Source organism: Gigantopelta aegis, chromosome 1 (genome assembly GCF_016097555.1).
Source record: "Gigantopelta aegis isolate Gae_Host chromosome 1, Gae_host_genome, whole genome shotgun sequence".
Taxonomy (NCBI): Eukaryota; Metazoa; Mollusca; class Gastropoda; order Neomphalida; family Peltospiridae; genus Gigantopelta; species Gigantopelta aegis.
Window position 1 is genome coordinate 20569040 of NC_054699.1, and position 13373 is coordinate 20582412.

Here is a 13373-nt window from a genome sequence, read left to right on the forward strand (position 1 = left end):
ACTGCTTTCATCTGGGATAAGGTAGTATGTGGTTGAGTGCTCAAATTAGGTGGGATTTGATGCTTGAGTGATCAACTAAGTTGGGCCAGGGCTTTAGATTGCATCAACATCAAGGCAATAAACGTTGTGCCCAAAATACATATGCCTAAAATAATCACGCCCAAATTAAGTACAAACATGCTGACCTCAAAATATTTAATTTCAAAAACACTGAAATGTTAATTTTAATTACATTAAAATAACTTTTAAATGCATTTTTGAAAATTGACAACTCTCCAGCATCTGTTAATGACGGTACAGAACTAAAAGAACCTTCCTGTACACGGAAAAGACAAAAATCCCCGTTGTGTCCAAATTAGTGAAATCTAAAGCACTGTGGGCTTATGGTTTGAGTACTTACCTTTGGTGGAATATGGTTGGGCAGTTGAGATCGAATTATCATCTTAGACGGATGGGACATAGCCCAGTTATAAAGTGCTTGGCTTATGTTGGTGTGCCCATAAGATTCTTTGCTCCAAATTGAAGAGAGAAGCAACAGAAGGTTTCTCCTCATGTTTCATCATTGATCATACGTCCACTGCCCAATAACCATAAATTAAAATGTGTTTAGTACATTATTAAATAAAACATTTGTTCCTTTAGTTTTGGTGGATAAATCCTTTTTTCCCCCATTCCAATCAGAAATCCATGATGGTGACTTTGTCTATATTCCAAAGGTCTACCACTTGGAAGGTTTTAACTGTAACCTCGTATCCATTTTTCCATTTCAAATGGCAATCCATAATGGTGGCATATTTATTTTCCACAAGGTTCGCTACGTAGAAGGTTCTAACTAACCCCAAATCTACTTTTTCATTCCAAGCAGCTTTTCGTGACAGTGTTAGTCTATATTCTGAATGTCCAGTAATCCAAATGTATGCTCCTGCGAAATTTGTAATCTTAGCCGTAATGCTAATGCTGGAGATAAACCGTAATGCATTCAGATGTACAGAAAGAAGAGAAATGGCAATATGACATACATTAATTATGAAGCAGTGAATCTTAGAAATGGCAGAACATCCCCATTCTTATTCTTTTCTGATACTTTAAAGGTCAAGGTTTGTTTTATCTTCTTTATTTAAAAAAACACACCTCCTTTTCGCTAACTGGCGATAAAAATTGAATTTGTGTATTTCCAGGTGTATGTGCAGGAATGTTAGAAAGTGAGGGGTGTCTAGACTGATAAGTAAAGTTGATGGGGGTATCAAGTTAATGCTACCCCAGAAAATATATTTGGGGGGGGGGGGGGGTAGAGAATTTGAGTTGGGAAGGGTTTTGACCCCTGAAACTCTACACACACCCCTCCCCTCCTTCACAAGCACCTGATTTGTCCTGTTTTGACATTCTTTAGAGAATTTATTTGGATTTTGTAATGGAACTGAAATGCATGAACAAATTATTTGTTATGTGCAGTTGTAATATTGCCAGTTAATTAACAATAATATATAATTGAAATGCATACCTCGATGTACTTTTAAAATCTTTAAAAATTATAAATTACTGTCATTTTCGTGTGGTCGGATGAAGAATATTTAAGCATAATAGAGTTCATAATCAAATGTATAACCTGCTGCATAATTCAATTTATCCTGCAACCATTGTTTCTATTGGCAGATTATGATGACCGATTAAAGCAAAGTCATAAACGTATACTAGCAGATTATGACTTTTGACCTCACTCATATGACGTCATACGCATATAGCTACATTACAAAATTGCTCATTTGACCTCTAGGTCATAGTACAATGTGGCAGAAATAACAGAAATAATAGCTTTTCCACATAATTTTTATGGTCTGCAGGATAAAAATAATAACTAGTTACTGACGTCGGATATCTGCTTTATCTTGTTCAGGCCGAATGAGAAATTCTGCGAGGCTCTGCCTTGACAGAATAAAGCAAGATATCTGACATTAATTAGTTATTCTCTATATGTACCGTTACTATAATGTGCATTAAATAAATATGCACTGTTTTTGTATGTTAGTACAGGAGTGGAATTTAACTTGATGGTCCGTGTCATTGCAGGTGCATGTGCAAGAATTTTAGCAGGGGTGGTGTCTAGACTGATGAGCAAACTTTATTGGGGTGGGGGGGGGGGGTTGAGACATGCTCTCTAGGAAAATGTATTGGGGGCGGTGGGGAGAAAATTTGCAGGGTGAGTTTTGGTGGGGAAGAATCCACCACTTGCATATGCGCCTGCATGGATTGCATGATTAATCCAATTTGGGTTATTTCCTGTTTCAATCGGTGTTCTGCAATTTTCATGTAAAATGTCATTGTATATGCTGCTACTTGATAATGAGCGTAACCATACACATTTCGCCTTTCATTCTCTTAGACTTAAGTATGACTTTTACCATGTTTGACACATGGTGACATTGATAGAACAGTGGTGAAGCACTCATCTGATGATTCCATCAGTGAACCCATTGGGCTATTTCTTGTTCCAGCCAGTGCTTCACAGCTGGTGAACCCATTGGGCTATTTCTTGTTCCAGTCAGTGCTTCACAGCTGGTGAACCCATTGGGCTATTTCTTGTTCCAGCCAGTGCTTCACAGCTGGTGAACCCATTGGGCTATTTCTTGTTCCAGCCAGTGCTTCACAGCTGGTGAACCCATTGGGCTATTTCTTGTTCCAGCCAGTGGTTCTTAGCTGGTGAACCCATTGGGCTATTTCTTGTTCCAGCCAGTGCTCTACAGCTGGTATAATAATGGTTGTGGTATGCTGCATATAAAAAGATCCCTTGCTGCAAAGCGGAAAGAGTGGCCTATTACATGGCGGCAACGGGTTTCCTCTTTCATTTGTGCAGTCCGTAATCATATGTCTAACACTATATAACCGTAATTAAAATGTGTTGAGTGTGTCATTAAATAAAACATTCTTTCATTCGTTCATCCTGCAGCATTTCTCGCTCCAGCCAGTGCACCACGACTGGTACATCAAAGGCTGTGGTATGTGCTATCCTGTATATGGGATGGTGCATATAAAAGATACCTTGCTGCTAATCGAAAAGAGTAGCCCATGAAGTGGCGACAGCTGATTTCCTCCCTCAATATCTGTGTTGTCCTTAACCATATGTCTGACGCCATATAACCGTAATTAAAATGTGTTGAGTGTGTCGTTAAATAAAACATTTTTCATTCATTTATCCTGCAGCCAGCAGATTTCACAGGTGACTTCGTGGATGAATCAACAGAAGCGAGATGCTCAGCACCACACTGAGGTAGACTACGCCAGAGGAAGACCAGCACAACAGCAGCAGCAGCAGCAGAATTTGTAAGTCACATTTAATACCATCCTGTGATTGTAAAATAAAACCATAGATATTTAAATTATACTTCATGTTTTTGTGGGGGGGGGGGGGGGGGGGGGGGGGGGGGGGGGGGGGGGGGGGGGGGGGGGGGGTTTTTTTGTTTTACTTTAAATTATACTCATGTATTCGTTACTATATGTGGGCTCTTTAAAAAAAAAAAAAAAAAAAAATCTAAATAAACAATTAAAAAATATGTGGTGGGACGTAGCCAAGTGGCAAAGCGTTCACTTGGTGCTCGGTTGGTCTAGGATCGATCCCCATCGGTGGACCCATTGGACTATTTCTCGTTCCAGCTAGTACTTCACAACTGGTGTAACAAAGGCTGTGGTATGTACTATCCTGTCTGTGGGATGGTGCATGTAAAAGATCCCTTGCTGCTAATCGAAAAGAGTAGCCTATGAAGTGGCGACAGCGGGTTTCCTCTCAATATTTGTGTCCTTAACCATAATTTATTATGTCTGACACCATATAACCGTAAATAAAATGTGTTGAGTGCGTCATTAAATAAAACACTTCTTTCTTTTTAATACCATCCTGTGATTGTAAAATAAAACCATACTTCATGTTTATGTTAAAAAAAAATATATATTTTACTTTAAATTATACTCATGTGTTCATTAATATATTTATAAGAAAAACAACCAAAACAAACAAAAACCAAAAAACGCCATTGTAATGGTCAGAAACAAAATGGAGTTCCTATTCTTTACGTCATACTCCCAACAAAACCTGACATCACACAAGTTAGATTTTCCCATTATATGTTTCCACATTTTATCCATTACTCTTGATTTCTCGTTCCAGCCAGTGTTCCACAACTGGTGTAACAAAGGCTGTGGTATGTACTATCCTGTCTGTGGGATGGTGCATATAATAGATCCCTTGCTGCTAATCGAAAAGTGTAGTCCATGAAGTGGCGACAGCAGGTTTCCTCTCTCAATATCTGTGTGGTCCTTAACCATATGTCTGACGCCATATAACCGTAAATAAAATGTGTTGAATGCATCGTTAAATAAAATATTTCTTTCCTTCTTCCATTACTCTTGATAGTACTGGTTTTACACTGTGTTTTACTTTAACTGTTGAATTTTTATATTCAGGTTGATCTTCACTTTATTTGTTTGCATTTACCATAGTTTGACACCCACTAGACAATGTATTTTTCATACTGTGGTGTCATTAAACATCTATTCTATCTATGATAGTACTGGATATTTGTAATAAGGACCGAAATACAAATAGTATATCAAAGAACATGGTGTGTACTGACTTTACATATTAAAGATCCTGTGCTCCTTTTCGGTAGTAATAGTAGTAGTATTATGTTGTGGCAGCGGGATTCCCCATAGACATTTTCCGACGCCACATAACGGTAAATAAAATGTGTTGAGTGTGTTGTTAAATAAACCATTTCCTTTCCCATAGAAATAAGAACCTGATAAGGCCAAACAAAATAAATTTCTGGTCTTTATTATTATTTCCCACGGTAAGATAAAGTTTGTTTTTGTTTAACAACACCACTACAGCACATTGATTTATTAATCATCGGCTATTAGATGTCACACGTATGGTCATTTTGACACAGAGGAAACCCGCTACCTTTTTTCAATTAGTAACTAGGGATCTTTAATATGCACCATTCCACAGACAGGATAGCACATACCTCGGCCTTTGGTATACCAGTCGTGGTGCACTGGCTGAGATTAGAAATAGCCCAATGGGCCCACAAACTGGGATTGATCCCACACCGACCGCACACCAAGCGACCCTTTACCACTGTGCTACGTCCCGTCCCGCCTACCCCACCCCCCACGATATGATGTTAATTTTTGCTGGCTTTTCTTGTTATGTTGTAAAACCACATTTGAAGCCAAAATGCCATCGGACATCAACTAGATGTGCATTCTGATTTCAATTTAAATATGCCCTTTATTTTGGTATCAAATATACCCACCTTTTCTGTGCAATCCATACTTTAAAAAAAAATTGAAAAAAATTAAAAGAAAAAAAGTTGCATCGCAGCATCAATTCTGGAACTTTGATCTGACCAGAGACCGACTTAAAAAAAAAAAATGTTTGGCCTAAGCTGAATTTGGAATGATTAGCAGTAGGTTAAAATGTACTGATTTGTTAATCAGATATTACTTACCTTTCAAAAGTCTTTGAAAAGAGTCTGAATAGTGTTTAAAAATTGTCTCTGAATCCATCTGTTAATTGGGTGGTATTCTGCCCAGTTGTCCTTAAACATACCTTCCTTTCCTTTAGTGCCCAGAGTGAGGGAGAGACAAGTAGTAGCATTGGAGAGTTCTCCAGTCCTGTGGCCACACCACAGCCACACGGATACTATCAACAACAACCTCGACAGACACGACAACAGCAGCAACAACAGCAGCAGCAGCAGCAGCAGGGTCAGTTCTATGGTGGACTGTTTGAAGATGAATCCCAGTACATTGAAGAAGGAAGTGTAAGAATAATTTTCACCTCTCATATTTCGACATATATTAGAGCCCATAAGGTGCTTTTTCCAATTTTTTTTAGTTTATGAGGTTGGTACATATAATTGCTATCCATATGGGATGAGATATGCAGGGCAAGATTTTGCTATCTTTCCCTAGGTTACTGAGCAGTCAAGTTTGGTTGTGCTTAATTCTTTGGGTGGTATGGCTTTGGTGTCCAAATTGTCATTGTGGAGCAGCCAGTCAGATATCTTCAAACCGATATCTCACTAGCAGGAGATCGCTATGTGATGTCAAAAACCACACACACACCGTTTTCTTCACAGGTGTTTTAAAATTTTGTTTCTCAGTTGTATTAATTTTGATAATAATTCCAAAGTTGTGGTTTTCACCAGAGGTGGATGCATGTTTAAGTTGCCTACAGGACTCACATGGGAACATTTTTACTTTTAGCCAGTTTCAGATATGTATATTTCCTTGTTAAAAAGTGTCAGAGTAAGCCCAGTGACTGTTAATAATAAATAGTTTTTGCAAGTTTGCCATTCTTACCGTGCTGTAAATAGATTTCTTAATGAAATAGGGTAATCAGCAACTGACCCAACAGCAACAGTTGGCACAACAACAGCAGCAGCAGCAACAGTCACATGCTGCTTCCCAGCAACAGCACTTGGCCAACCAACAGTCACTATCACAGCATCAGTTGCCTCAGCAGGGTTATGTGAGTCGAAGTGGTTGATGTCGTGTTATCTAAGTTGAAGTGATCACTGTTGTGTTACATATAGTTAGATTGATGTGTTGTAAGTTACATGTTATCCAAGTTGAAGTGATCACTGTTGTGTGTGACATAGTTGAGTTGATATATGTATTGTAAGTTACATTTTATCCAAGTTCAAGTGATCATGTGTTACATATAGTTAAGATGATCTGTATGTTGTAAGTTACATATAGCTGAGATGATCTGTGTGTTGTATGTTACATATTATCCAAGTTGAAGTGATCATTGTTGTGTTACATATAGCTGAGATGATTGATGTATTGTAAGTTACATGTTATCCAAGTTGTTATCACTGTTGTGTTACATATTCTGGAGATAATCTGTGTGTTGTAAGTTACATATAGCTGAGATGATCTGTGTGTTGTAAGTTACATGTTATCCAAGTTGAAATTATCATTGTTGTATTACATATTGTTGAGATAATCTGTGTGTTGTAGGTTACATTTTATCCAAGTTGAAGTGATCACTGTTGTGTTACATATAGTTGAAATGATCTGTGTGTATAAGTTACGAATTATCTAAGGTGAAGTGATCACTTTTGTCTTACATATAACTGCGATGATCTGTATGTTATAAGTTACATGTTATCCAAGTTGAAGTGATCACTGTTGTGTTACATATAGTTGAGATGATCAGTGTGTTGTAAGTTACGTATTATTCAAGTTGAAGTGAACATTGTTGTGTTACATATAGTTGAGATGATTGATGTGTTTTAAGTTACATGTTATCCAAGTTGAAGTGATCACTGTTGTGTTATATATAGTTGAGATGATCGATGTGTTGTAAGTTACATGTTATCCAAGTTGAAATGATCACTTTTGTGTTACATATAGTTAGATTGATGTGTTGTAAGTTAAAGTTGTGATTGTGGTGTTGATGTAATTAAAATACTCATTGTCGTTTTGTTATAAATGTTGAAGTGGTTGCTGTTGTGTGATTATATATGGGTAAATTGGAGTAGTTTATGTTCTGTTGCTTTGTAGGTTGATATCATGTTGTGTGACTTGTTGTATCACTGTGTTGTTACTAGTCGAAGTGGTTGTTATTGTGTTATATAAATTAAAGTGGTCACAGTCATGCTATGTAGTTAAAGTGGTCGCTGTCCGTGTGATATAGTTAAAATCACTGTTGAAGTTGAAGTGGCCACTATTGCTTTATATGTAACTGAAGTGATCAATGTTATGTGGCTGAAGTGTAACCGTCATGGTGTTAGGTAAATTAAAGTGCTCACTTTCATGTTAAGTACATCGAAGTGGTATGTTGAAGTCTTGTTTTGCAAGTTGCGGTGGTCACTTTTGTTGTTATGAGGTTGAAGTGTTCAATGCTGTTGTTATACAAGTTGAAGTGGTCACTGTTATGTAGTTGAAGTGGTCACTGTTGTGTTATTATGTAAGCTGAAATGGTTGTTGTTATGTAGTTGAAGTAGTTAGTGTGGTTGTTATATACGTTGAACTGGTCGAAGTGATCATTGTTGTGTTATGTGGTTAAAGTGGTCACTGTTATGTTATATAAGTTTAAGTGGTCTCTTTTACATTGTTATGTAGTTGAAGTGGTCTCTTTTACATTGTTATGTAGTTGAAGTGGTCTCTGTTATATTGTTATACAAGTTGAAGTGGTCACTGTTATATTATGTAGTTGACATGGTCTCTGTCATACTGTTATGTTGTTGAAGTAGTCACTGTTATATTGTTATGTAGTTGAAGTGGTCACTGTTATATTGTTATGTAGTTGAAGTGGTCTCTGTTATATTGTTATACAAGTTGAAGTGGTCACTGTTATATTGTTATGTAGTTGAAGTGGTCACTGTTATATTGTTATGTAGTTGAAGTGGTCTCTGTTATATTGTTATACAAGTTGAAGTGGACACTGTTATATTATGTACGGTAGTTGAAGTGGTATCTGTCATATTGTTATGTAGTTGAAGTGGCCACTGTTACATTGTTATGTAGTTGAAGTGGTCACTGTTATATGGTTATGTAGTTGAAGTGGTCACTGTTATATTGTTATGTAGTTGAAGTGGTCTCTGTTATATTGTTATACAAGTTGAAGTGGACACTGTTATATTATGTAGTTGAAGTGGTATCTGTCATATTGTTATGTAGTTGAAGTGGTCTCTGTCATATTGTTATGTAGTTGAAGTGGTCACTGTTGTGTTATTAGGTGGTAAGTTGAAATAGTTGTTATGTAGGTTGAAGTAGTCACTGTTGTGTTATCAGTTATGTAGAATATTTCTCACAGAGAAAATATTTTCCCTGTTATGAGTGACCACTGAGGTAATAAATATAGTTATTTACTAAATAGTGAAAATAAGCATTTTCTTCATGGTGTATGAATTGCTCGAAAACAGGAAGTACTAGTATTGGAAGTTGATCGGTTACCACCATAATCAAAGCACAGACTGCAGTCTTACAATGACATGCTTTCGTGTTTGTCTGGTCTTAATAAAGGGGAGGGGGGAAGGCAAGATAGGCCTACAGTTTTGAAAATTTTACCAAAAGTTGTCTCGATGCCCTCAGGCGTATGCATCCCTTTTTTTTTAAATATAATTATTATTAAATAGAATTTTTTTTTTTTTTTTTTTGAGGGGGGGGGGGGGGGGGGGGTTTGCAGGCTAGTTTTTGCTCAAATTAAAGGGAAATGCCCAATTCTGTGTAACAATGTTTATTCATATTTGCATTATTACCAACAGCTATGTAGGGTTCTGTACGCATTTAACATGGATTATATAACTAATATCATGAGTAAAATGATGGTGAAACGTTTTCAGGCCAGCTCATTTTGCCCAAACATCTCCATCATTTTTGCCCGAATACGAAGGTTTGCCCCAGACTGTGGGGGGAGGAGGTTGCTGATCCCCAATCTCGTACGCGAATGCTAATACTACACCGACAACAAGTTCCAACTATAAAGTGATGACGTGTAAGCTATCCCTCGCTTATGCCCCTTTCCAGATCTGCGGTTAACCCACACAAAAAGCGTGTTTTGGTAAACACGGGTAAAACACACACATGTGAAATGAACCACGGGTGTAGGTGTTGGTCAATTTTTTCAGCGTTTTATGTAAACCAGTGTTAAACCTAGGTGTTGATATAACCCGGTGTTACGAAACCCAGACATATGAAATCGGCCCGTAGACTTGAGACTCTAATAGAGTCTGAGACACTAATGACATGAAAACACCATACAAATTGTATGTGTGTGACGTCATTAGAAATCGAGTCTGGACTCTAAACATTTTATAAAGTACAGGCCCTGATGTAGTTAAGTGTGTAGGGTGGGGGTGGGTAATAAGGAAGATATTTCGTGCTTCTTATTTCATGACACTAAGATGCTACACAGTTTTTAAAGTTGTTTTTGTTTTTGTTTTTTAATGCTGTATTCTTTCTTTGCAGTCTGATGTGAGCAGTAGCAGAACCAGCTATTGATGAAGAAAGCTTCAAAAGATTTGGTTTTTTCTTTGTGTGTAAACATTGATCAGGTAGCCCAAAGGTCTGCCGTTGTCTTACAACAAAAGATCACTTGAAAATTAAAATTGCTTAGCAGCTGTCCCTAATTCAAATGTTTAATGAAAACAAAATGCCTTTTTACTGATTTCATTGTTAATCCACATCAGGGTACTACATGTACAACAACGGTGTGTTCATGAAGCTGGGTGCTCTAAAAAAAAAACCTGACTGCTACCATCATCTACTATCACATATATTCATCTAACAATAGGTGCAAAAACCAGTCTAACAAATGATTGCGATCACTCATGCGCCCGTGCCTGAGCCAAAACAAATGTTGAGGAAATAGTAATTTGCTTCAGTTAAAATGCACTTTGCTTTGTCTAATGTCATCATCAGTGATCATGGTTAAAAGATAAAATTAATGCAAAAGAGAATTGGTACTTATAAAAAATCATTATGAAATATGCACGGTTTCTGTTCTATACAACTCAGTATGACTTCATAAATTAACAGGACTCATTAGTTTAGAAGATTATTTATTGGTCCATGAATTCCACTGATTCATAATTTTTAGCTTGAGCTATATTTGATAGCTCAAAATAATGTTTAGTACTGTATGTTGTATGATTTCGTTACATTTGGTAGTTTGTATATTTAAGCATGGTGTATTATAATTCAATAACATGCAATTTATGTTGTGTTCGATAACTTTTGTTTGATATGTGTTTGTATAATGTGTTTTTATCATGGTTTAATTCAAGATAAATTGTAGTTCACTAAACATATGATATACCATAATGTGTTATTATGAAATACATTTGCTGACAGTAGTTTATGTTGTTTGACAATGTATTTGTCTGGCTATAGTTTAATATTTATTACATTCCTATTCATTCTTACTATAGTGATAAAGACATTTTCAAATTATATGATAAATTTAACTTGTATCACACATATGTGTGATCTGGACCGAAACTTGTAAATGGGGAATTCCCTTTTTATTTTTACTGGAGTTGGCGCCTTTTTGTTACTGACATCATGTATGATTTACAATTTATGTCACATTTTATTTGAAACATACAAGATTATGATTCTTAACATTGAGTAAAGTCATGAAAGGAGGATTGATTAATAGAATTAAGACTGTAGTGATGACGTTAAATTAAAAAACATTTTTGTGAAAAATAAAAAAAGGTATGTAATACAGAACTTAACATATGTTCTTTTTGCTTCCTATTTATTGCACAAGTTTATTGTTTATTTATGCGATCTCATGGTATATATATTATTGCGCAAAATAAATTTGTCCAATAAATAGGAAGCGAAAACAATGTATGTGAAGTTCTGTATATGTATTCATATCTGTATATGTATTTATATAACTGATATTTATCATGGAGTATGGAAGACAAATTAATTATAGTGGACTGAATGGGTATCATACTGTAATATTGGTTGGTTTATCATGGAGTCCCATTTGCTAACAATAGAACTTTTGTGTTGTGTTTATGTGATAATGCAAAAATCTTGTAAGAATGTGATTCCATAATGTAAAACTCTTGTAAGAGTGTAACTTCATATATGGAAATGTACTACAAGTTGTAACTAGTACAACTGACCTATTGTTTGCGAACACGGTCAGTATTGGAAATATTTTCAAAATGAGGCTGTAAGAACATTTTATCAATGAGGTTAGTAATCCAAGATGGTAGACTGACTACGAGAGAAAATATTATTCATTCTGAATAACTGATTTCTGTGGTGGCTGGTGCATGGCAGTTGTGAAGTAAGTTGTATATAACTATAACTTTCTTTCAACCAAACATGCAGAGAGCTATTTATATTAAAAAAAAAAAATTAAAAGTGACGGGCTATAAAAAGAATAACCAACTAGCTCCAAGGAGTTAAGAAATTATCTGTCCTAAATGAATGGATGTTGCAAAACCCTTACGAACAGATAATTTGTAATTTCATCGTAGCTATTCTCTAAATACATATATTCACAAGTATTTTTAGATTTGTTTTTTTCTTCAAAAGCTCACGAGTGAATGTACACTGAGCTGCATTTAGATGCCTCCCTACAAGTAGTTTGTGTCAGCAGATTCATCTTCGGCAGTTTTATTACTCTAGCCTCTACTGTTAAAGGCTTTGACCAATATCCAGCTCTGGGTCATTATTATTGAGACTGTCATGCATGCTATCTCAATACATCAAGGAATGCACCACAAATTTAAATACAGTTGAATCCCATTGGCTCGGTGCTCAAGAAAGTGTTTGACTCATTGAGTAGTTTGACCTAACCATTCGGTTAACATTGTTTAAGTGTAACTCAGGTCTTCATTTTTGGCTCGAGCATTGCAGTGTATTTGACCCTCCCAAGTTCAATCCAACAAGATTCTACTGTAAATAATATTAAATTAGAATAAGAGTGGTCTTAATGTACCGTACTCAGCTAAGTTTGACAAAAAATGGTTTAGCACCCTCTGACTAATAGGTTGGCATTAGTTTTGCATGAAGAACTGATGAATATTTTACATTTTAATATGTCATGTACAATATCATCTGTTATTTCTCTATACATGTGTTTATCATTTATATTCAGTGCCATCTATCACTACTATCACATACATGTATGTATATTTGTGAGCATGTTTGTCATCTTTCTACTACTAGTATGTAGGTCAGTCATGTTTATATATTTCTGTGTCAGTAGTAGATTCAAGATTTCTATTTAAATGCTTAAAGTTAAAATGTTAAATGGTTAAAAAATGTGTGTATGTTTGTGTTTGTGTGTGTGTGTAAGAGACAGAGACAGAGAGTATATGTGTGGCAACAGTTTATTTCAAAATTTAATTTCAAAAGCTCAACAATCTTATATGAAACGGACAGAATTGTGATAATATTTTGGTCATTCCTCAAAAGTACTTTAGCTATATATTGGAAGGTTTCTAATGTGTGACCTCTTAGATTTGCCACTGGTTCATTAGATATTCTCCATGAAGTACCTCAATGTTTGAATAAACTATTTATTCCATTCTTCAGTTATCTCTGTTTGTTTATTCATTAAATCACTCAATCTTTAAAAGTGCAGACCCTAGTTTCAACTAATGAAAATGGACACTAAGTTTATTTAATCTACAAACCTGTAACACACTTGGATACAGTTACAACAGAGTGGAACAAGAGTCTGTGATGTTAAAACAGGAAAATATCCTTTAAAAAATAGACTAGAACTCGAATCAATAACGGCTATTTCTCAGATGCACATGCGTTTTTAACAATATGAAAAATGCATTTTGTGATATTGGAAACAATAGGATGACCAGAAACACTTTGGT

General features: G+C 35.8%; 1 protein-coding gene across 1 annotated transcript in view; it reads left to right on the forward strand.

Moving 5' to 3' along the window:
• The window catches only part of LOC121371853 (cohesin subunit SA-1-like), a 60363-nt gene extending 47292 nt beyond the window's left edge, over positions 1 to 13071 (forward strand). Inside the window, exons 31-33 of the mRNA XM_041498064.1 lie at positions 3199 to 3318; positions 5621 to 5819; positions 9979 to 13071. Of these exons, the coding sequence (XP_041353998.1) occupies positions 3199 to 3318; positions 5621 to 5819; positions 9979 to 10011 (352 nt within the window). The 3' untranslated portion in view covers positions 10012 to 13071. The remainder of the gene's footprint in view (positions 1 to 3198; positions 3319 to 5620; positions 5820 to 9978) is intronic.
• The last annotated feature ends 302 nt before the right edge of the window (positions 13072 to 13373 follow it).